General features: G+C 39.7%; 2 protein-coding genes across 2 annotated transcripts in view; one reads left to right on the forward strand and one right to left on the reverse strand.

The window, feature by feature from the left end:
- Positions 1 to 16,458, reverse strand: part of Smp_180190 (hypothetical protein) — a gene marked incomplete at its 5' end in the record, with an annotated part of 41,783 nt that extends 25,325 nt beyond the window's left edge. Inside the window, 9 exons of the mRNA XM_018792735.1 lie at positions 3,325 to 3,393; positions 3,763 to 3,810; positions 4,882 to 4,937; positions 5,088 to 5,210; positions 7,115 to 7,284; positions 8,280 to 8,355; positions 15,844 to 15,943; positions 16,250 to 16,319; positions 16,353 to 16,458. Of these exons, the coding sequence (XP_018644482.1) occupies positions 3,325 to 3,393; positions 3,763 to 3,810; positions 4,882 to 4,937; positions 5,088 to 5,210; positions 7,115 to 7,284; positions 8,280 to 8,355; positions 15,844 to 15,943; positions 16,250 to 16,319; positions 16,353 to 16,458 (818 nt within the window). The remainder of the gene's footprint in view (positions 1 to 3,324; positions 3,394 to 3,762; positions 3,811 to 4,881; positions 4,938 to 5,087; positions 5,211 to 7,114; positions 7,285 to 8,279; positions 8,356 to 15,843; positions 15,944 to 16,249; positions 16,320 to 16,352) is intronic.
- Positions 16,459 to 20,448: 3,990 nt separating this feature from the next.
- On the forward strand, positions 20,449 to 24,334 carry Smp_180180 (sil1, putative; the record flags this gene model as incomplete). Its single annotated transcript, XM_018792736.1, has 5 exons — positions 20,449 to 20,576; positions 20,609 to 20,767; positions 20,797 to 21,047; positions 21,081 to 21,199; positions 23,947 to 24,334. Exons 1-5 carry the CDS (start codon positions 20,522 to 20,524, stop codon positions 24,332 to 24,334), a joined length of 972 nt encoding a protein of 323 aa, XP_018644481.1. The 5' UTR covers positions 20,449 to 20,521.
- Between the last annotated feature and the right edge of the window lie 370 nt (positions 24,335 to 24,704).

Consider the following 24,704-nt stretch of genomic DNA (forward strand, 5'->3'; position numbering starts at 1 on the left):
GGTCGCCATGTTAGACGATTTCTCTCCTTATGCTTAAAATTAGTGCTTGCTAAAAATAAACGATTGTCTGAGCATAGTTGCAACAGACGATCACCATTATCGGTTCGTTGAGCCAGAATACTAAAATACCCACTTAAATGTCTTTCTGTTTGATTTAAGCTGCCCAATCGGGCATTAAAGTCACCCGCTACGAGTACTATGTCTGAGCGCTTAGCTTTTTGAAGAAGTTCAGAGAGCTTTCTATAAAAGTCATCTTTTACTTCATCCGCGCTGCAGTCAGTGGGAGCGTAGGCAGAAACGACGAAAAGGCAACGACATGTGTCCCTATCCTTCCGAGTTCTTACGGAGCCATTTAGCCGGACAGCACACAGGCGACTGTTAACGGGGATCCATTCCAGTAGTGCTTGTTCTGCCCTTGTACTAAGTGCTATGCTTACACCTGCAAGTCCACGAGAACTAGTCATGGGGTCGCCAGATACACGGAGGGTGTATTTCGTTGGCTCTCCATTTTGGCGAGGTGAGGTCAAGTGAATGACCACACTGGGATCCTGTATGCGTGTTTCGGAGACACAGCATACATCAATGGTACGAGATTCTAGGGTCTTAGCCAAGGAGGCCTGTTGATCGATATGGCTTAGGGTACGTACGTTGAAGGCTCCAATGTGTAGTTTGGAGCGAGGTTTTAGTAGACCTGGGACAGTGTTTCGCGCACTAGAATGGTTGGCCATGGTGACACTTGAGGTGGAAACCGAAAGAGGAAGTTTAGTGTTGAAGGTCAGGGTAGAAGGAATAGTAAGAAGTGAAGAAGGAGATTGATTATGAATACAGTGGTCTTGAGTGCTGTTAGAGGTATGAGGGCTGTTATCACTTCCCAGTTGCCCACACCGTGGAAGGGTTGGTCTAGAGGTACCTGTAAAGGGAATTGGGTCGACCTTTTCTAACCCCACCCCTCCCTGTGGGAAGGCAGCATCGCTGTTATGCTGGTTGTCTGGGGGAAACCTCCTTACTGCCGTCTCACTTCTGTACATTTAGTAGTACGACTTTATCCTCGGACCTTGGGTTTGCAGCTTTTAATCTTACCGCTCTTCAACCGACCTGTCTGGCATGGTGGGACCTTGAGGAACGATTGTTCCAGTTAGTATAGCTCGATTGGTTCATCACGATAGGCAAGCCCAACCACCAACTCAAGGTAGCACCAACGGTTGGAGTCTCAGTTAAGGAGGGTATAACCACTCTTTATGCAGAAAGTAAAAGAAGGTTACAGCAGGATCGCCATTGGCTTCCATTCTGGGCCATATCTGATAATGTCTCTAGCCACTGTGTTGCACCATCACTCGGACCCCAGCCAGGGAGTCGTGAAGGATCAACAGAAGCTAGCCCTTTGCAGCTCTCTTTCATGCCACGACACCATGTCATACACTGACCTCCTCTCCGCTTTTTCCAACCAGTCCCAGGGTCGGCAAATAATGCACGGCGTGGAAGTCTCTGGGACGACATTCGTAAAACATGTCCAAGCCACCGAAGTCGGTGTTTCAAGATGGTGACACCAATTGAATTATCGTCTCTGCGCCCGAACACACGATGCCGAACCTCTGCATTACTAACATGGTGTTGCCACTGAATGTCAGCAATCCTTCGGAGACAACGATGATCGAACACAGAGTCGTCTAAAATCCTCAGCTCGGAGAGGCCAGGTTTCACAAGCATAGAGCAAAACTGCTCTCACTGACGCGTTGTAGATCCGACCTTTTACAGCCAGACTAACATCACGAAGGCGCCAAAGATGGCCCAGATTGGCATAAGCCGCTCTGGCTTTCACTATACGTGCATCGATCGCACTAGCTATCGTTCTAGTTGTAGATTTCAAGCATTAAAAATGTTGTCATTTTTAAAATCTGCGGCGTAATAAGGGGCAAACTTACTGACCTATAGCACGTGAAGGTTCCTACAATTTACAACAAAATGAACCATTTCAAAAATCGAATTCTAGGAAAATGGAGTTGTAGGTAATCAAACTATACAGTAAATGTCATAACCAGACATTATAAAGTAAACATACTCAGTGAATTTCCAAAGATAACGAATTGGATTATTAGTATTTTTGACAAAAGTAATATCCATTCGTTATTTTAACTGAGAACTTAAAAAATATAATGATTAAACATCTGAAAACTAAAGTCGAATACGAGTACTTTGATTAAACTATTTGGCAGTATTTACTTTCTTTTCCAAATATAGTTAACTATTATGAACACAAATACGGAAAATCATCAAATACTTGTTATCAACAAGAGTGTACATCGACCATTTGATTGAATGGCTCCCAAATGCCCTGGTACGGCCGAGAGTGGGGAGAGTCCGCTCTCCCTCTCGAAATGCTCTCACATGGCCACGCGTATATAGCCTCTGCCACAAAAGTCCTACTCACTGCCTTCTCGCATCACGGGTGTTGCTCACGAAAGTGAGAGGACGAAAAGCGAATTTCTGGCGCTTTAACCGGGTCAGTGGACACGGTGAGTCCACCTAGGGGAATCGGAAAACCCTGATTCCAAACCAATGGTGCACCTGGGCTCCAGTATCCTGAGGGAACAAATGGCGTATGAACCAACTGTTGGTCACCGGCTACCATGGGACTGCATTTTCTCACGATGCTCCACTGTCTTGTGGATCAGACCTTTAGGTCAAAGGCTTCGGGTGTGGTCCCCTAAGAAAACCACCTGCTTCGGTCTGGGCACCTGGGCAGTATCACAGCCCTCACACAAATTAAATGAGATTTGTGCGGCGCCTATGTATTTGGTTTTTTCTTGTACCAATATTGATGTGTTTCAATAAAATAAAATTTGATTGAATGACAAGTAACAGTTGATTTTACAACACTAAAGTGGGACTTTCAAAGCGAAGATATTAGTAACATTACTAATATTGATCACTTTATTCATCATAATTTGTTCGGTAAAGCAGGAAGTATTCAGCAAAATGTTTCAAGATGTTCCTCCCATTCTTTACTTAAAAATTGCAGATATCTATATGGTAAAATTTAAAAAATCTAATGAATTTACAAGCATGATCAATAGGTATGCAGCTTAAATGATGATGACTTCGAGATATTTCTGACCTTGTAACTTTTATATCACATCATATATACGCCAAATAAGGCCACTTTAAAGGTATTAGCATTACATTTATTTTCTATAAAAGTAGTAAGTGTATAATCCTAAGGGAAATAACGACAGATCATAGTTTGTTGAGATCATCAATCCTATGATCGTTCCTTTTATAGATTACATTTGTATTGGATATTATAAATGAAAATTCATCACTTACGTCGTACATAGCGCCTCAATGTCCGATGGAGATAATCTCCGAAGAAGCGAACAAAACATAACGAAATTTCTAGATGAAAATATAGTAAAACATACATTGAAGTTTAAACCTTAAAAGAAAATGGAATTGATTTCTCTCGATAAAGTTCGTAGACGTTAAGAAGTTAAATTCAACAAAAATTATTCACTCGAAAATTCTCAATCTGGACCACAAAATACACTTCAGCATAAGCCCACTAAAGACTTGCGGTGAAAATAATAGACTCTACTTAATAGTTTTACCTAGTCGCTAGGCTTTCACTGTATCCTCATAATATTCTAGTAGATCTAGTGGAAATAAACTGGAAATGATTTCAAAATCTAAAAATACAGTGCAGTATCCAAATTCCATTTTAGGTATTAAAACGACATTCACAGCTACAATCAAAAATTAACTTACTGTCTGACCTCACACTCTGGTTTTACCTTACTGTACCAACATCTGAAACTTTATGTTAAAAAGAAATAAAAAACGACAACTAAACACTAAGTTATTACAACATAAATATATACAAAATATCAACATAATATGCAGTCATTTGTTTTTAAAATAATTTAGAATAGTTAATCTATCATATTTGAATCAGTAGATATCGGAAAGTGTAAACACGAATTTAGTTGGTAGAATGTTGGCAAAAGAAGTCGCTAGTTCTGTTTAACTTATCATTGATGAGTGATATATTTAGATTTTTTATTAAGCAAACTGCTCCGTGAAAGACCACAGCACACTTGCTTAGTTTTGTTATCCAATTAAAAAGGAAGCAAAACTTCCATGGAATAGACGATCCTACAGTTAAATGGTTAGCCGAAACTCTACAGCCTGTCGGAAGGCACCTCAATTAGTACAACACCATTGATTCATTTGTTATTTTTTAGTTTAGTCGATGTCAGTGTAACAGGAAATTGAGTGATACCTTAAGAAGTTTCTTCATTCTTTACAAATGTGCCTCCTACTAAAATAATTTGGTCCTAATGTGATTACATTGAAAACAAAGAACTCCGTGTTGGTGTTCTTAAAGATTACTTGAAGGAATTGCTTTTTCAATGTATCTTTAACGTCCAGTCTAAATTACAAACTGAAGTCAACAGAAGAAACTAATGCAACAATCTCTGAGTCTACCTTATAACTAACCGTTTAATGACCAATCTGGAAAAAATGGGAAAGGACCAGGACTTAATAGCATATAAGCTGAACCACAAGCCTGATGATAAACTGGAAATTGAATCATGCCCAAGTGAACATTTTTAATCCTAACACCGATTTCAAAAGTCAGTATGCAATACAGAGACATACTAATTGGAAATACAGAAACTAATGATTTTATATCGGGCAACCGAGGAACTAAAATATCTATTTGTTTTTAAGTTTATGATCTGAAATCAAATTCGATTTGAATTAATTAGTATGAGTTAAAATACAGTGTATCGAAACAGCCTCTTATTTACACAACCAATTAAAAACGATGGTGAAATAAATATGAAGACTGGGATTTGCTATGAAGCGAATTCATATGCTTACCTCATACTAGGTGTAAATAAACCTGAAGATCTGTTTGAAGTATCAAATCCAGTGCTCTAAATAAAAATTTTGTGAAATAAAGATACACAGCAAGTTACATAAGAAGTTCGGTTTAAAGTAATACAAGAAAAGTATGGGTCTTAACATTTAAACTAATCGCACAATTTTGACAGAAGTATCCGTGAAAATCGTAAAAATAAACTTACTAGCCAACTTTTGAAATACAACCATAAAGACCGAACTACTTCTAAATTTATTCCGCATGTTTCAGATAAACGAAGTAAACTTGTAAGGCAAAAGTGAACTTCGCTATTATTAGGAGTAGTCTCCTATAAAATAAATAGAAAATCAGTTTTAAGTTCGTTATACTGTATATGTATGATTTTTCTGGTATTATGAACAGTGAACAGGATAGGCAAAGATGGATAATGGCTAGCAGTGGAATCCAGGACGCGCGTTTCGTCCTATTTGGGATTCATCAGCTGGATGTACCTGAATCTCAGTGAACAGGATATTCATGATGTAATGAAGATGGAATTATTTAGAAGTGATAATAAACTCGTTTTCGACTAAATCGAGTCTTCCGTGACGCCAATTTCGAAATATATGATCTATCCACAGTCATATCTATAAAAACGACCAGGGAATTTCGATAACAGCTAGGATGAAATCAAATAAATCCCTTAGAATCGGAAGCCGAGGGCACTGTCAGATTTCTGGTGGGAATATCAAGAGTGGGAAGCAAGTATAGCAAACTGCGGAGGCACAAGGAGAGTTAAAAACGCATTGTGGATCCAAATGCAAGCCCCTAACCAAACTATAATCAACAAATGTATGATGTGTCGAGAGAAACGAGGTGATTTTGATGGGATAATTAAACCGAATAACACTGAACCCAATCACAAGAAAGTAAACAGAAAAATCTGTTTTGAACTAAATATTAACCTTATGATACAAGGGCCCTAGTTGTCTGATTTTTTAACCTTTAATGACCAAATTTACAGGAAAGGCTTTGATTCTAACTAAGTAGGTTTAAATTCTTATTTCATGTATTTCGGTTTTGAATACTACTAAATTATTTTCTCATCAGTTTCTTAATTAAAATAATACAATGTTTTCACTATCATCAGCAAAAATCTTTCTATTCAGGACCTTCCCATCAAGAATCGGACTTTAGTGATATATGTGTTGTGTTCCGCCTTACTCGTACAATATTATTACAATTTCGGAGGAACTTTTCAATTGACTGTGCAACTTCCTGTTTACGCTAACCATTTTTAGACTCCTGAATTAATGCATGTAATGTACCTACTTAACTACGTTTCAAACCATATATAACATATGGAAGTAAAATATTTGGTTGAACTGTCACATTGAATCACATTTAGAAGCAAAATTTTAAAAATATAATGACTGAACGTACTCCTAAGAACTGCTGACGAATCAACCAGACCACAATGGAATATTTCTGTAATGTCCCCAAACCAACCTTGGCATAAAAAGGAAGTGAGAGGTATTAGAGCGATCGGTACTCAGTTTGATTAGTACAAAATATTTTAATCACTATTACAAATAAATGGTGAGTTTGAAGCTCTTTGAACATCATAGGAAATTTCAAATAACAACAAAGACAAGTTCACACAATACCAATATGAGAAGTAGAACCTCCAATACCCCGAAAAACTTTATATCGGAACATGATGCAAAAGAAACATGGTAAATAATAAGCTTCAAGCCAGTATATGACATCTAGTCCAACACCCTCAACATAAGTAAATTATATATCTTAGTTTCATTTATCGACAAAATTTGAAGAGATATGAGCTCCGAAATTCTGAATTGAGTATTAGGTCTCTTTACGTAACGTTATCTTATTATAAATGCATGTACTGTGTGTAAATTTCGTCGTGAAATAAATATTTAATGAAAAATCTTGCTAGATCTTTTGACTGAGCTTCCATATTATAAGCTCTAAACATTGAGTCAGGAGTAATGAAATCTAGAAATTTATAGGAAAGAAATAGCGTTAACTTGAGGAAGATGTTTGCTTTTAAAATTAGTTTAAGATGTATGATTCACTTACACAACGCAACGTTTATCTCTTAATGTAAGTTAAAAAAGAGAAATACACCTACTGCGGGAAACAGTACATACATGATTTTTTAAAAGAGGTTAAGATAACTAAAATAATCGAACACTGGCATGTTAGCAAAAATAAAAGTGAATGAAGTACCTTAGACTGATTTGTATGGTCTGCATACAAACTGTATATGGGGGTAGTGTATGCAAGTACATTCCAATACAAAGACCACACAGTCAGAGAAGATTGATGGGAAATATCTAAACTTGAGGATTGAAAATAGGACTTGAAATTAGGACGAACACACTCTAAAGTATTGAATTCTGGTAAACATAAAATAAAAAAGAAATGAGATTATTACACAGTGTAACTTTTGACTTACACAAGAAAATATTAACTGTTAAATAATGTAAAGATCAACCCAAACATGAAAATCATAAGTTAAATAGTGTTATAATTTCTCTTATTACAACCCAACTATTCCTATTGCTTAGTATTCTTGGACGCCAATTCACTCGACACGTCCCCAAATTAGAACACAGTTGAACAGGAAAGAAATTATATTCCGAATGACAAGGGTAGATGGAAGCAAGAAGCACAATAAGAAAACCGTTAGTATATTTATAGTTTTTACATGAGAAGATTCTAGAGTCTTCTCTAAGTATCAACCAGCGCTGATTGGATAAGAATTAGCCAATCAGCGTGCAACAGTGCAATCGTTCACGGAGCATGCTTTAAACCAATCTATGTCCTGCTAATAAAGAAACAAATGAATACGTTCGAGACAGACAAGTCTTAAATTTTGGTGACATTTCATCCACTTTTAACTCAACCATGACAAGCCGTAGACACTTAAATACTCAGAAATAAACAAATTAAAGTTGCTGCTTACAAAATTACAAATTTGATGGAACGTAACTCCAAGACTTAGTGTTGCAAATAATCGTACAAATGTTTTAAAAGGAGCTATTTATTGATTTATAAGCTTCCTTAATTACATAACCAACATTAATTAAATACAACTGTTACGAAAACTGTTTGCAGTCTACCACTGATTCACAAGTTTAAAACAGGGACATAAACCGTGTGAACGTTTGGCTTTGGATGCAGATTTACCACAGTAGAGAGGAATAATCTCAAAGAGTGTGAATATTTTTAACATGACTATAAGACATTGGTAATACGATTTACCATCAACTACAAACTTATTTTAACGCTGGATTTATGCTAAGGTTAAATTATGTACTAAATAGGCATATAGCAGACTTAATAAGTGCTAGATTTCAATCATGGATTTCTAAAATCTAATTAAACATACCAGAAAATTCTGCTCTTTGTTGAGCACTCAATTTGATCATTTTCCCATGGAAAAATTTGAACCAGTTTTTCTGAGTCTAAAGGATAATGTGAAAAGTCAAATGTTTGGCTGAAGGAATTAACCGTGTAAAAACTTAGAAAATTCACGAAAAACTTACTAGGCTATATGATGATATATTTCGAGGAAAACAAAGGTAAGACGGTACAAGTAGTTCTAGTCTCGGTACTCAAACTGGCCTCCTCCAACACCCGCAAAATAATGCAGATCGGAAGACAAACAGGGTTCGCTATATCTTAAGGAAGTTTGTTGTCTAACCCAGACCCGTATTCAGGACTTTGGTGAAGTACTACAAATTCGCTCTCCATCTATCGCTTCGGGAAGCTTGTTTCACGTGCGCTTATTCGGGGGCCGTATGGCATCTTCGTCCGGTTCTGTTGTCATATTAAACGCCAGAGCTGAGGCAGCACTGATTCCCATCAATTGTCAGTCATGTGCTGTTAGATTAGAAAGCTCCATCAAAATGAGTACTCGATATGAGAAACGTTGTATTTTCTTCATCGCCTACGCTTCGACAAGCTGCATCCCGGACACGATCAAGGATGGGTTTTACCACCAGTTAATTATTCTTCAACAGAAAGTGCGTTCGACAAGTATTGTAGTACTAGCCGTGGATTTGAGTGCGCAGGTCGATGGTCTAGGCGAAGAGGAAAGTCGTTCGGGTGGCCGATGAAAACCTGTTAGTCGCAGGCCAGGTAACGGTGACCGTCCACTGAAACTTGGTGCAGACTACAAACTATTTCCGGCTAGCACTAACTATTAGGACAGTCGTCGCCGATGTGTTACCCGGCGTCTTCTATCTGTATATCAAGTCTGGACTCAGATTGATCAGATTACAATCAGCTACTGTTATAACGTGTGAGCCCTGTTTAATATATGACGTGATGATCCCCGCCAATCAGAGAGGAGTGAATAATCGACCAGAGCGATGACACACGAAAAATTTTACGAGCAGTCTAGAGCACTAGTCAGTCCTGCTATCTGCCTGGCCCAGCCAGTTAAGTCCAGAACACCAATAACAGTCTCTGCAATATGAATCATTATTCTCAAATATACTGCGTTTATATACCAAACAGACAGACCACATCGTATCATAAAATAGGAAACAACATTCGTATAAGATTTGGCCAAATGTGGCTGTGAATAGGGGGGAACAGTAATTAATAGACTGGGGATAACTTAGGAATGGTAAATCGTACAGTAATAGTCTATGGGTCAAAATAAACTCACGGTATTTTATTATTTATTCAAGCACATAAATATTGGTACAAGAAAAAACCAAATACATAGGCGCCGCACAAATCTCATTTAATTTGTGTGAGGGCTGTGATACTGCCCAGGTGCCCAGACCGAAGCAGGTGGTTTTCTTAGGGGACCACACCCGAAGCCTTTGACCTAAAGGTCTGATCCACAAGACAGTGGAGCATCGTGAGAAAATGCAGTCCCATGGTAGCCGGTGACCAACAGTTGGTTCATACGCCATTTGTTCCCTCAGGATACTGGAGCCCAGGTGCACCATTGGTTTGGAATCAGGGTTTTCCGATTCCCCTAGGTGGACTCACCGTGTCCACTGACCCGGTTAAAGCGCCAGAAATTCGCTTTTCGTCCTCTCACTTTCGTGAGCAACACCCGTGATGCGAGAAGGCAGTGAGTAGGACTTTTGTGGCAGAGGCTATATACGCGTGGCCATGTGAGAGCATTTCGAGAGGGAGAGCGGACTCTCCCCACTCTCGGCCGTACCAGGGCATTTGGGGGCCAAAAGCTCATGATAAGGGGAACATGAAAATGAGTAGTTAAGTTACTTAACAATTATACAATAGGAAATATACATATCACATTGGTCCATAAATAGTCCTCAAACTTACCATTCATATTTCTCCACGGGATACAACAGCTACCATCAGCATGGTTGTGTGCAAGACTGCTGCTCCTTTTGGGATATTTATTTGGACTCTGATCATGCCCTTATTTGGGCTTATCTTATCTTACGTTTTAGGGGTCAGAAAATCTGTCATCCTAAATGGATCAATGTCAGCAAATTGGTTGCAGCTTCTGTCGCAACTAAATATCAAACCGAGCTAGGTTCAAGGTTAGCTATCAATCTACCAAAAAGTATAGACGAGCAATAGCTGCACTTGCATGACGTCATGAAAATGAGGAGTAAAGTCGCCTGTAGCTACGCGAAACGTCCCGCTTATAAGTGCTGGGTTTTTACAGGCTCCTCACAACTCGTTGAAGCACGTCGGTCTACTCCGGCCAATCGCGAGCTTGGTGATAAAAGAAGATTGTTAAATAATGAAATTGTGCAAAGTCTGTGTAAGGACCCGGAAGCCTGATGGTCGGAGGGAGTTAACGAGTTGGGGGCATAAGCACTTTCTGATAACTCCCGGAAGCTCTCCAGCTCATCCGAGTTACTGGTAGCAAGAAGTCTAGTGCAAGTGAAACCATCTGTGAAGCTGACGGAAGGTCAATCAATAACGTTTACCGACGTCTCGAACGACGGACAGAAGGTTTTGAGGGATAGTTCAGGTGGTCGTTTGCCCCGGCAACATCGACCACTGCCTTATCCTCTCAGGCTAGTGTCGACCGATTGATCTAACACGGCGAAAGTTCGTAAGGAACTCCACGTTTCTAAGCGCCACAAGTCACCAGACCCATATGACTTACCTACAGTCCTTTTTTAAGATGGTGACGAACTTCTGGCTAAAGAACTGACTGAGTCGTTTACAAACGCCTGGGAATTGAAGAGTTCCAACATAGTGAAACAAGTCAATAGTTTTCCCTATCTTCAAAAAGGGTTCAGGTCACATACGCAACAACTATCGGGGGGTAAGTTCACTACCCATTGCGTTCAAGTTATTGGCTCCCGTCATATTTCGCAGATTGTTCAAAACCCGGGAAAGGTTGATTCGCAAAGGGCAGGTTGGTTTTCGTTTTGGTCGAGGATGTGTTGATCATATATATCACCACCTTCTACTAAATGTTAGAACGCCGTCATACCTATTGCAGCGCAACGTCATGTTTCACATCAGGCCCACCGTCGATTTGTTAGACAGGACTCGTCTCTGAAATAGTCTGTTGAAGGAGGGTCTGTCTGTCAAGTTTATTAACATCTTGAAAGCCCTATATACAGACACCTCAAGCAGAGTGAGGGCATACAACCACCTCGGTGGTTGGACATGTACTACAAATGTCGTCCCAGAGAATTCCATGTCGCGCTTTATTTGTTCACGATGGGACCAATAGGAAAAAGCGTAGAGACAGTTAGTGTATGACATGGAGTCGTGTTATGAAAGAAAGCTGTACAGGACTGGCTTTTGGTGGCCTTTCACGACTCCCTAGTTGGGGTCCTAGAGATGGTACAACACAGTGGCTTTAGACGATATCAGACATGGCTAAATATATAAGCCAGTGGCGATCCTGCTGTAACTTTCTCGTAATTTCTCCATAAAAATGAACGTAACGTCTTTAGTTGAACGGATGTTTTCTCGTATTTTTCTTAACCAAACTGCTTCCCCCATTATTATTATTGTTATTACTATTTCACACTCATACATTAATTTCTGTTCATTGTTGTTGTGTGGCTCATATGTATCTGGTACCCCCTTGTAACAATCTTTGTGTTAAAATAAATAAATAAATGTTCACTATTAATGATAAAGTAAAATTTCATAAGCACTGAGCAGCAACCACATTAGTAGGTGTTAGAGCTGGAAGCGATTACCTTCATTGTTTACGACATACAATTCAATTAATGTTTGAAGGTAGCTTTATAAGTCCTACAATAATGAAGAGATAGCGGTGGGGATTAGCCCTCGAATGAGTTAAAACAGGAAGTTCAAGTTGCAACAGTCCATATCAGTAAAGTGAAGAGAAATCAACCAGAGGAAAATAGAAAATAATGCCGGAATAATGGACAGCTAAATGTTAGAAAACACGCGAAATCAGGGAATATATTTTACATAATAATAGAAAAAAAATACTGACTGCGTTCCCGCTACTGCGATTGACATTTGTGCCATGCTATCTCTGATAACATACTAAGATTACAACCTCTCTACGACATTTACCAACATTCAGTGACTATCAACTGAAACTATTAGTCTAGATGCTTTAAGACCTCTATAACACATTCCTACTCTATTTAGTATATCATGTCACAGTGGGTGTTATCGACTTAGGTGTATCAAATGTCTCAAACCCCTTGGTTGATGTTTACAACGCCACTAACGAAGTTATCGTTGTTACCCATTGTACGCCTAACGTCAATAACAGTCACTACGTAATTTCGTCTCAAGTGAAGAGTAGTCTGAAGCAACCCAAAATAGAAAACTCGCAACTGCTACTTTCCAGATAATTATTTGAAAGATTATTGATCCAAAAATTATCTTGTGTGAGGTTCTTGAGCACTAGTCTATTTACAATCGACTTTCATTGACTTGATGTTAGCATTACATACCTTTAATCAATGTCTTATAACATTTATTTTATTTTATTTATTTTATTTAAACACATATATATTGGTACAAAAGGGCACCAGATACATATGCGCCACACAAAATAATGAAAGTAGGAAGAGAAAGGATGAAAAGATAAGGCGGACTAGAATGTACAACCAGAAAACTCTTTCAGTTAAGAAAGTTAGAACCACTCTTTATGAAGAAAGTAAAAGAAGGTTACAGTAGGATCGCCATTGGCTTCCATTCTGGGCCATATCTGATAATGTCTCTAGCCACTGTGTTGCACCATCACTCGGACCCCAGCCAGGGAGTCGTGAAGGATCAACAGAAGCTAGCCCTTTGCAGCTCTCTTTCATGCCACGACACCATGTCATACACTGACCTCCTCTCCGCTTTTTCCAACCAGTCCCAGGGTCGGCAAATAATGCACGGCGTGGAAGTCTCTGGGACGACATTCGTAAAACATGTCCAAGCCACCGAAGTCGGTGTTTCAAGATGGTGACACCAATTGAATTATCGTCTCTGCGCCCGAACACACGATGCCGAACCTCTGCATTACTAACATGGTGTTGCCACTGAATGTCAGCAATCCTTCGGAGACAACGATGATCGAACACAGAGTCGTCTAAAATCCTCAGCTCGGAGAGGCCAGGTTTCACAAGCATAGAGCAAAACTGCTCTCACTGACGCGTTGTAGATCCGACCTTTTACAGCCAGACTAACATCACGAAGGCGCCAAAGATGGCCCAGATTGGCATAAGCCGCTCTGGCTTTCATTATATGTGCATCAATCTCACCACTCAAGTCACCACCAGCACTTATGTAACTACCTAGATACACGAACTTCTCAACTACTTTAATCTGCCCACCATCCAGGGTGAGTACAGGATGAGAATCCTGCCAGTCTTGTAGGAGTACTTTGCACTTGGAGGGTGCAAAGCACATGCCGTACCTGCCGACACTGATTGCCAACTGATTAAGTGCGGATTGCATGGCTTGAGCATTATCGCACAGTAAGACAATATCATCCGCATACTCAAGGTCGAGAAGTCGTTCTCCAGGTAACATATCCACACCGCCATTACTTACATCCATCAGAGCTGTTTCCAACATGTCGTCGATAGCAAAGTTGAAGAGGAATGGTGAGATCGGGCAACCCTGCCTAACCCTACTGCTCGAATGGAACAAGGGAGAAAGGTGGTTGTATGCCCTCACTCTGCCTGAGGTGTTCTTCTAGTATGAGCAGGAATAGTATCGTCAATAGAATTCATCATTTCATTTATTTGTGAGTGGGCTGTGATACTGCCCGGGTGCCCAAACCGAAGCAGGTGGTTTTCTTAGGGGACCACACCCGAAGCCTTTGACCTAAAGGTCTGATCCACAAGACAGTGGAGCATCGTGAGAAAATGCAGTCCCATGGTAGCCGTTGACCAATGACAGGTTCGTCCGCCATTCGTTCCATCAGGATACTGGAGCCCAGGTGCACCATTGGTTTGGAATCAGGGTTTTCCAACTCCCCTAGGTGGACCCTCCGTGTCCACCAACCCGGTTAAAGCGCCGGACATTCGCTTTTCGTCCTCTCACTTTCGTAAACAACACCCCCGCCACGAGAAGGCAGTGAGTAGGACTTCCCTGGCAGAGGCTATATATTCGCTGGCCATGTGAGAGCATTTCGAGAGGGAGAGTAGACTCTCCCCACTCTCGGCCGTACCAGGGCATTTGGGGACTAACACTCTAGGACTACGGACTAACGTAGATTTAGGCCAAATAAGACACTATGAAGGACTGTTTATTTGAATAGCAGCGACCGATCTACTCTCATTTCGAATAAATCACCGAGCCAGGAAATGTCACGACTCAGTAGACTAGATTGTGAGGGGAAATCAGTTGCCAAACGTTGAAAAAAAAACGATTGCTGTGGGGTTTTTTTAGATCGAAAATAATGCATATAACAAACCTGACCTTGCAAAAATCGATATATAATATCTGTTGCAGCACACTGGCAGAATATCGACCGCTTGCACATACCTAACAAACTATACAACCTTAAAAGTTAGCATTTGGATCTATTAGGTCAAATAGCTTGAAGTGATTGTAAAGAAAATGTCATTCAGGTTTATTTGTCAATAATACCAACATGATTTTGTACTTTACTCAAGCTGGGTACCAGAGATCAAATTTATCAATGACTGTGATGTAACTTAGACATTTGGCCTTTCGAAGTTGACTGATTCTCAAGTATGATGATGTATCGCGACAATTCTTCGCGCATACATAATCAAATAATAATATACAATTACAAACTGTAATCCATTTAAAAACTGTACTTTTCGTTGTCTTTTCACGGTAAAACTAACCCTACGAACTCACAAGAAACTGGGAGTTGAATATCCAGATACCCGTGTAGATTTTGTTGATGAACCACGTTAGCAATATTAAGCAACATGAAATCCAACTATTTTATTCCTATAGTATAACAGAGCATTCGAACGTTGGAGGCTTTCAGCTTCGGGAAAGAATCAACGTAAGCACGAAAAGTGAAGACTTTAGCAAATTTGGGAGGCATAAAGTTGACGACATTATCAAAGATATAATAAAAACGTAATACGTAATGAATGCAGCGCACTCAATTTAGTCGCAAATGGAAAATACAAGACTAAAATACAGTGTAAAATCGAAAACGAACATGCCTTTTCTACGAAATGCATTATGACAACCCATAAGATTGTATCACATGAGCACCTTTGAAAGTTGGTCTAATCACTGTTAATATTTTAGTGGGCATTTACCAATCCTGAATAAAGTATTAAATTCTCCAACACAATATCCAGAAAGTAGCCGCACGCATTCAGAGAACTCTGTGGTTTTAATCCAAGCGTCTCATTTACGAGTTCCACATATTCTACGGATCGTTAAATTAGAAAAATACAACTACCCGCTCTATTGCAGAGAAAATTGAAGATTTTCAGAACTGTCAACCATATTTCCAGGTGAGCGTGAATAAAATTTTTGTTTGTCTATTTGAACGGTAAGCAATAAAAAAATACCTTTGCTTCCAGCAAACTCGTGAGTGGTCCAAGGAAACCCAAAACTGAACGGATACAGCCAACTAATGGTACGACAGAACGCTTTTCAAACTCCGTCTCCCTGGGAAGCTATAAACGATGAGGAAATCTTACGTTACGGAGGAACAGAGTGCTAATAGAAGGAATGAAACATCGTTCCTAAGATCTAAAAAAGTATTAGGTAGACAAAGTCCGACCTGCAGAATCACTTTGGAATTCAAAAGAGGACTTCTTCAGCAAGACTAATTTGTTTCTGTATTCAATATCAATTATTATTTCTGATTATCAAACCTCAGTAAGCATAAAATTTCTTGAGGATCAGCCCAATGAACGGTTGTGGTCGTTTCAAAACGTCTGAAAACGTTAAAACCGAAACTTCAAAACGTACGACAAAAACTTGATTGGATCTACTGTATCACAACATAACCCTAAAAATGGTGTTGGTTGTTGCACATCAACTAAAAAGCTCAGATGTACAAATCTATACTTACAATCTATTTCGGTCAACAGGTCTGCATCTAAATCTTCAGAAAATATAGCACCTATCCCCCTAAACTCCGGTGAGTCCGGAGGTGTCCAGAATGCTGGATCGGACATTCAACGAAGGCGGCTGGACGACACTGTTACGAAATCGTGACCTTAACCTTCTAGGTCACACTGTCAGAATTAAAAGATCCAGGTTGTTGTGGATGGCATGGAAAAAGCTTCCACTTAATGCACTAAGGTATTTAAATTCAATAGATCTTTAACGCCGCACTATTGAAAAAGGCCAGCGGTTTTAGGCTATCTGGATCAATCATGGTTTTGATTGTTTATTACGTATCAAGACTACTTGTTAAACTTTAATCGAATTTATTTCAGTTAAAGTATTCTCTAATAATATTGCTTTCAATTCTAAATTAATTTGTCGTCGTTACTTTTCGGTACTTTGTTTCTATTATTTTTGTCAAAACTTTTTATTTTAACAGTTTTCCACTTTTTGATCATCAATTACTCTTATCTCTGAGTGATGTCGTATCTAGTCTCCCTTGGAAACCCTTTGTTTACTGGCTGTAAAGTACGAGAAAATCAACTGCCAAAGCCAAGGCTGCCGATATCCTGTACGAAGTGAAACGTAGTGCGACGCATGCAAAGGATAGAACCACGAAGTTTGCATGAATCTAACCCCTGTGGCCTTAAAAAGATTCAGTCAGAATAGCTGCGTGTGATTTTGTTAGCAATGCTGCTCGGACGCAGAGAGCTTGCTATCCTAAGTCATTGGAGTGGCTAACTCTGCTGGAAAGAGTATCAGCAAGTACAGTCGAGACACATTACATAGTACTCGCTCTATCGATACACAAATCGATGCGAAGTCACCTAAAGTAAGCTCATGGTCTATTGACTTACATGGATCAACAGAGGAAGGACCAACTTCAAACAGATCTGTTGGAAATAAAGGCTCAAGAAAGGGAGTTTCCTCAGTCTCTTGCCTCCCAAATGGCAGCAAGCAGGAGGACCTAGTCTTAAGGCCATGTTTGTTTCTAGCAGGAATAACAACAGCCTGACCACCCAGGTCATCGTCTTTCATCCAGGAATCCACAGTGTGTGTAACACGACTGTGGTTGCTACTCCAATGAAAGCTGATGAATGTGTACAGGTCGAGAGCAAGAAACGACATAATTCTAGCAAAGAAAAGCCACACCCCCAAAAGCAGCTGGGAAACTGAAGACTGATCATGTTGACAGGTCAGCTATCTTTCATAGAATCAAGGATACTGAACGCCCAGAACCTTAGACTCGTTTTGAGCATGACATTGTGTTGATAAAACGACTACAGAATCAGCTAATTCTTCAGGATATCTCCAGAGTCACTTTGCTAAATATGTAAAGACTGGGTAGCCAAATGAATTTGAAACAGAACCAAACAAGGCTGCTAGAAGTAGTTTTTAAATCTCTCAATGAGAGGGACTTAATACTACAGAATGGACACAAACTAAAGTGGTCAGAGGTTTTGTCCGTAAGGACTTGTCGCTCGCAGATCGTTCAAAGAGATAAGAGGCCGGAAAAGAACTGAAACTTGGGTTAGATGCCGGCGGAAAGGACCTAATCTTTGACTTCCATATAGTTGTCGAAAACGGGCGCGTCGTTCAAATCAGACCTAACGCTTGGAAAGCAAATATATAAGGTATTATACACTCAGTATCGTTAGTAGATTGAACAATAGAGCCAGAGTCCCCAATTGAAACAGCTTGGGATATATTTCGAAAGTTGTACTCAAACGTTACTGCACTCTACATCACTTAGACTACACCAAGGGGTCCGAGAAACTTGCCACCATGGTTCGGTAAGGAGATTCATACCGTTCTCCGAACGAGGAGAAGAATTTGGGAAAGATTTAGACTGCTGGGTACTAATAAGACAAAATCTCAATATCTAGAAGCTCGAAATACTTGTGCCTCGACCCTCTGCAAGTCTAGAAGAAAGGATTGTTAAGGAGTTTATTGAATACCCAAACGCTTGTATTCGTATGTAAACTAAAGAGCTAGAAGAAGAGGAAAGATTCCAGCACTATGAAGAGACAGTAATGCTTCATCATTGGTGGAGGATGACCATGGTACAGCTCATGTATTCTCAAACTACATTATCAATTTATATACCGTAGACACACCCTTCCCGTCAGTTCATTGAAACCCCTTCACACCCTAGACAATGCCAAATAAGCTTGATATAGGCAAATCCAAGGGACCCGATGAAATTTTTCCTAGATTACTAAAGGAACTAGCCAATTTTGGTGCGGACCCCTTAAGCATATATATCAGTCTATCCGTAACCAATTGTCAACTACCGAAAGACTGGAAGAACGCCGTGGTAAGTCCTCCCTTCAAAAGATGTACAAAACATAAACCTGAGAACTACAGATCCGTTGACCTAACCAGCGTGGTTGTTAAAATTTCAGAAAATACTTCTCGGGAAGAGTTGTTGATATATTTCAATGAAAACTGGATCCTTTTGGAAGAGTAGCATGATGTAGCGGTAAATAAATCCCCAAAGTAAATAGCTCTGTAACTGTTCTACATTGGATGATGTCCACATTAGTTTTAGTGGGCTCAACTAGCTGAAGGCTCTCGGTCATGCATCCGCACCAGATCACGGGTGGGAACGCCGTGCTCAACATCCCTTGCGATCACTAGCCAGCTTAGATCAGTCGATATATTTATAATTAATCAAATATATCTTCGAACCTCCACGCATCTGACTTTTCATTTCACTGGGTGGGCACGACTCAATTCTAGAAGGTGTTGCTGGTTAGTGTTGCCAAACTACAATACCTGTGACGCCTTCAATCGCTTTAGAATAGGTTTTTCTTGTCTCAAAAACTTATTATCAGCTCATGAAAACTGGTGCATTCGTAAAGACCAAAAGTTATCTATAGACGTTGTCCGCATCGACTTTAGCAAAGCTTTTGGCAAAGTTCCTCACAACCGACTGTTATATGAGTTAAGAAATGTTGGGGTTGGTGGCAATCTATTAATGTGGATAAAAGATATTCTAGTTGGGCGTCAACAAAGAGTACGGGTGGACTCAAAGTTGTCTAACTGGGAAACCGTGCTTAGCGGAGTGCCTCAGGGTAGACTATTGGGGTGTGTTATTCCTATTCTATGTAAGCGATGGCATTCTCTCCCATCATCATCGGTCAAGCTATATGCTGACGATGTCAAGATATGGGGAGGAATAAAGAGTAAAGGTGATAGCCTAGAGCTTCAAAATGACCTGGTGAGATTATCTGGATGGTCTCGAACTTGACAGTTGCCGATAAATACTTCCAAATGCATTGTGATGCATATTAGTCATCAAGGTACATGATGAATAATATTGAGTTTTCTGTTATTAACACACACAATGACTCAGGAGTCATCTTTAGCTAGGATTTAAAAACTACTGTACACCACCGAGCGATAGCCGCCAAAGGTTTTAGAACCGTATGGTCAATACATAGGGCTTTTAGTTATATCGACGCTAAAACGTTTTTGACTTTGTATACAGTATTCGTGCGTTCTAAACTTGAGTACTTTATACAAGCTGCTAGCCCCTGCTTAGAAAAAGGCAGTGAATTTTTGGAAAGGGTTCAGAGAACAGCAACTAGGCTGATTCCCGAAATAGCAAGGCTCCCGTATGATGCTCGACTGGCTAAACTAAACCTATTCCAGTTGTCATATCGAAGAACTAGAGGCGACTTTACCACAGTTTTCAAATTGCTTAGTGATAAATTTGCACCTGATATGCCTTGATTTATCCTGTATTCCAAAAACAGAGAATTTACTAGGACACTCCAAAATGTTCACAAGCCCAGAACGAATTACTTTTCAGCTGACTATCGACTTTTCCGTCGGATCGTCAACGAGTGAAATTCATTTCTTCAAGACATGATTGAAGCTACATCTGTCAGTTCTTTCAAAAGACAGTTAGATCAACTGAGAGACCATCATTGCCTAAAGTAACACAGACGACATAACCTCCCGCCCTTTCCAAAGTGAAACTGAAGCTTGACTACGTTAGGTTGACTCAAGGACGACGCACTTTTGTGTTTTAAAGTAAGCGGGTAATTTCCGAGGTTAGGTGTTTTCACCTACGCTGTCTCAGCTGTGTGCACTGCAACGTCACACCTCACTTTGCACCTTTAGATGGAGACCATATGGGTTTTAATTGTGGTGTTTCTGCTCATAGTGACGTCATACAGTAAGTCTTAAAAGTTTTCCGATGTCCGGCAGCAAAAAATTCTAGTGATTTTGTCCCTACTCATGAGTGGGAAGAAGTCACACCCGGCCATGGAGTCCATTTTGGTCTACATGCGAGACAAAACTTGAAGACCCGGTACAGAGAGGCTAAACATATGGGTGTGATGTCTAGCCCTTCCAATGTAATTGCAGGTTAGTTATGTGTACTGTTGAGTCAGTAGGTGAACCTGGGAAACCTGCCATCAATGTGTCGACATATTCGGGAGCGGATAACTTGAGCAAGCCCAACACTCAGTCAGCCAGACACTTTCGTTCATATGACGAATTGAAAAAAGACTTCCAGAAAATAAACATGAATATCAAGACGGATCCCGAAATTATAAATGAAATAATGACTGAAATAAAACAGAATGATTCCTCAGACGAACGGTTAGCGATATATTTGGAAGATCTGTCTTACTACCTGCACCAGGTACAGCTGTAATCCGGCCTTTTCTACTCACAGATTGACAATGCAAGGATTTTCTCCAAAAATGGTTTCGAAACACTGTTACAGCTTTTACACCATCCCAGTTATGAAGTTAAAAAAGATACTTTGAAAGCCATTGGTGCCGCTACTCAGGGGTGCGTTCATTAAGATGTTTTTAAGTATGATAACTCAGTGCTTTTGTGCGTTCAGTAGATGCTGTAGAACTAATTGAATTTTTTTTATTCCTCTGCCTAAATATTGGGTAGTTTCGCTTTCACCGTTGTTTTTTTTGCATAGTAAGGATAGAATAGTTAGATATTGAGTGTAATGATTAGTCCAATTTAATGGTACTAACACAAGCGTGGTCGGCCTGTGCTACTACACAAGGGTTAATAGGCGTAAGCAAGTAAGTCAAGAGTGGTGCAATGATACACACCTTTCAATCGCTACTGGAATTTTGATACTGTTGGGTATATATTAGTTGTAGTTTTCTTCCAAACAATTGTCGAGTGCTTTTGCATGCTAACGTTTATTGGTCTCACGACTACTTTTTAAGTTATTTCAAGTTTTCGTTTCCGTGACTTTTTGATACTTGTCTTTTTAATCAGCATTTCCTCAAGTTCAAACGATGTAATGAGTAAGAAGCCATATGTCATTTCGTCTCATCACTTTCTTAAGCCCCTTAATAACTTGACCTAACATCAGTCTCTTGACGTCTTAAATTATTTTCCATTTGGTTTGGATCCACTTTGTGTTAATTATTTTATATCACCTATCTTGCAAGGCTCCATGTTAATACTTACAGTATCCAAACTTCTGAAAGTCCGTCCTTTGTTTATTGAAGCGTTGGGACTGCCTCTGTGTGCTTTCTTAAAACTGGCTACATATTGCAAACTTCACCAAGAACATTCTATTGTAGTCGACATAGAGATCACATGTCATCTGTGACTCACTCTTAGCTCACTATCATAACGCGTGCCACAACAGTAATTGTTGGTCCCACAGTATGTCTTGACTTATTTCCTCTCCCCACAGTTAAATATACACTAGTTCCGTTTGACCTAACATCTCGGAAGTAATGGGCTTAGAAGATTCGCTATCCTTACTTCGAAACAACCTCAGTTAATAGTTTATGCCTGCAAATAATTACTGTCACCGCTCAAAATGTAACTTACTAGGTTGATTGCATGACTATCCCTTCATATTTGAGTACAGTTCTAAAATAATTAGATAGGTTAATATCCTTCACATCTCTCTCGTACTCTGATTAAAAACTCAGGAAGACCTTTTTGATAAATTCTAGTGAACGGGCTCCTCAGCATATCACAATCGGGAAAACAATTGGAAACGGTTTGCCGACTATCCTAATGTGCTTTAGGAAAACTTACAAACCAGTGTTAACAGAGTTCACCACGTTTCGCTGTTTGGCAAACTGTTTGCTTATCTTCCTATCACATTCCGTCCGTTATAAAATTAGTCAGCTTTGACTGACATTTTAGAATCACGTATATAAAACCAATAAATGCATGTGATGTGTGCAACTAGTATGCGAAGAGAAAATGTTCTAGAATATTCCCATCCGTTAACATATAAATAGCCACTCAGTCAGCTACAACGTAGTACCAGGCACACACATGCATCGGTCCAAGTTGCCATACCTCGTTAGCACAACAAGATGAACACCGGATTCATAGAAGTAGTTAATCTAGTGGTGGTAATTTATAAAAGGTAGGTTGTATATAAAGACATAGTAAAGGAAGGAAGAACGTTATGAAGCAATCTTAATCTTAAGGTTTAAGGGAAGATAAAGAGTGTATACACCTACACCATTTTGATCGAATCTGAGCCATGTCACACAGAGTCTCCAACCATTGGTTACGATAGTCACGCGGACCCCAACCAAGTAGTCTGCATCTACCAACATGGCTCAAACTGGGAGTTGATGACTTCAAGCACTGATGCCACGTTTTAGTTTGGCCGCCCCTAACTCTCTTCCAACCATCGCCAATACTAGTCAGCATAGCGCGTCGTGGTAATCGGTGTTCAGGCATACGTAACACGTGGCCCAACCATCTCAGTCGATGAAGATTCATCACCTCATCAACTGATTTACCATCATTCCCTAATACCCTATGTCTAACCTCACTATTACTTACTCGGTGATCCCAGAAGATGCGAGCAATATTTCTAAGGCATCTGTGATCAAATACTAGTAACTTATGAGTATCGTCTACCAATAAACTTAACTTTTACTCCATCCGAGCCCCAATCAATGGAGGTGCAAAAAGAAATGAAAAGGATGCAACAGAATGAGTCTGCCTTCCTTGTTTACTACTGTATTGCTTAATCGGACAGCGCACAAGTCATCAAAAGAAGTCTATTTGAATATTGATTCTTTTGCTTTCTTAGTGTTATACTTATACCAGCAGAACCATGGAAATTCGCAATCGAATGTGTAAATACTGTATTTGTGGGTCATTTGTATTATATATTGTTGTTTACTGTGTTTCCTAATAAGAGAATAAAATAACTTCGCTCACCTTTCACTTCAAAGCAGTTGCCTTGTATGTAATTTTTAGTAACTTGTAAATAATGCATTTCCCATAAATATCCAATCATACAGGTTTTGTTGAAAGTTAGGCTACATCAGTTCAGTTAATTCAGCTTCCGGTGGATTGACCGCGTTAGTGTGTGCTGTCATTAATTTTGATGTAGGGCGAATGGGATATTTAATATGTATCAAAGTCTTCGTCGATCGTTTTTCTTGCATATTGTTGTACATGATAACAGCCAATTAAAAAGCTAGGTGTACTGATCGTTTATAAGCATCATTGTTTCGAAATTTGAGTGTTACCAAGTTTTCAAATCTTAGTGAATGTCTTTACATTGATCATTTTCATAGAAATTCTGAAGTCAAAGTAGTCGCACTTCAAAGTGGTTTGGTTGACCAGTTACATTCTTTTTTGAAGGCATGCATAAATGGACAAGATTCATTGGAATTCAGTACATTACTATCAGGAGTAGTGTCAACGTTAAGTGCGTTGCTGCGTGACTTCCCATACGCCCAGAAACAGTTCTTTTCAACTTCAGGAATATCGCCATCTGGTTTCGAGCTACTTGCACAACTTAGTCGTCGAAATGCTTCAAAGGGCATTCAAGGCTTACGGGTTCGAATCCTGACGCTTTTGACATATCTTTACAGTGAGCGTGTATGTTCATTTTTGTGCCTAAATTGTGTAAACATGTCATATTGTTTAATACTTAGAATTCGCTTGTGTTATTTTCAGTAGACATTCTAAGCACTAATAAGATTTTCAACTCTGTTTTGTTATCAGACCATGCCTTTAGATAACTTTATTTGTAATAAGATTTTCCTCCTTATTCTGGGACGTGTTGAAATATAAAACCACAGTTTACTTTTCTCGAATAACGTAATATTACCCCGACCGTAGCCGCTACCTTGACGTGGTAGTCGGGCTTGCCTATCGTAATGACTCAACCTAGCTATATTAGCTGGAACATGTGTTCCTGTAGGTTCTACCATGCCAGGCAGGTCGATTAAAGAACGGCGAGACTAAAAGGAGCAACTCAAGGTCTGACGGCGAAGTCGTACCGCTGACTGTAGACGGGTGTGACAGCAGTAAGGTGTTTCCCTCGGAC

Source organism: Schistosoma mansoni, assembly GCF_000237925.1.
Source record: "Schistosoma mansoni, WGS project CABG00000000 data, supercontig 0129, strain Puerto Rico, whole genome shotgun sequence".
Lineage (NCBI taxonomy): Eukaryota > Metazoa > Platyhelminthes > Trematoda > Strigeidida > Schistosomatidae > Schistosoma > Schistosoma mansoni.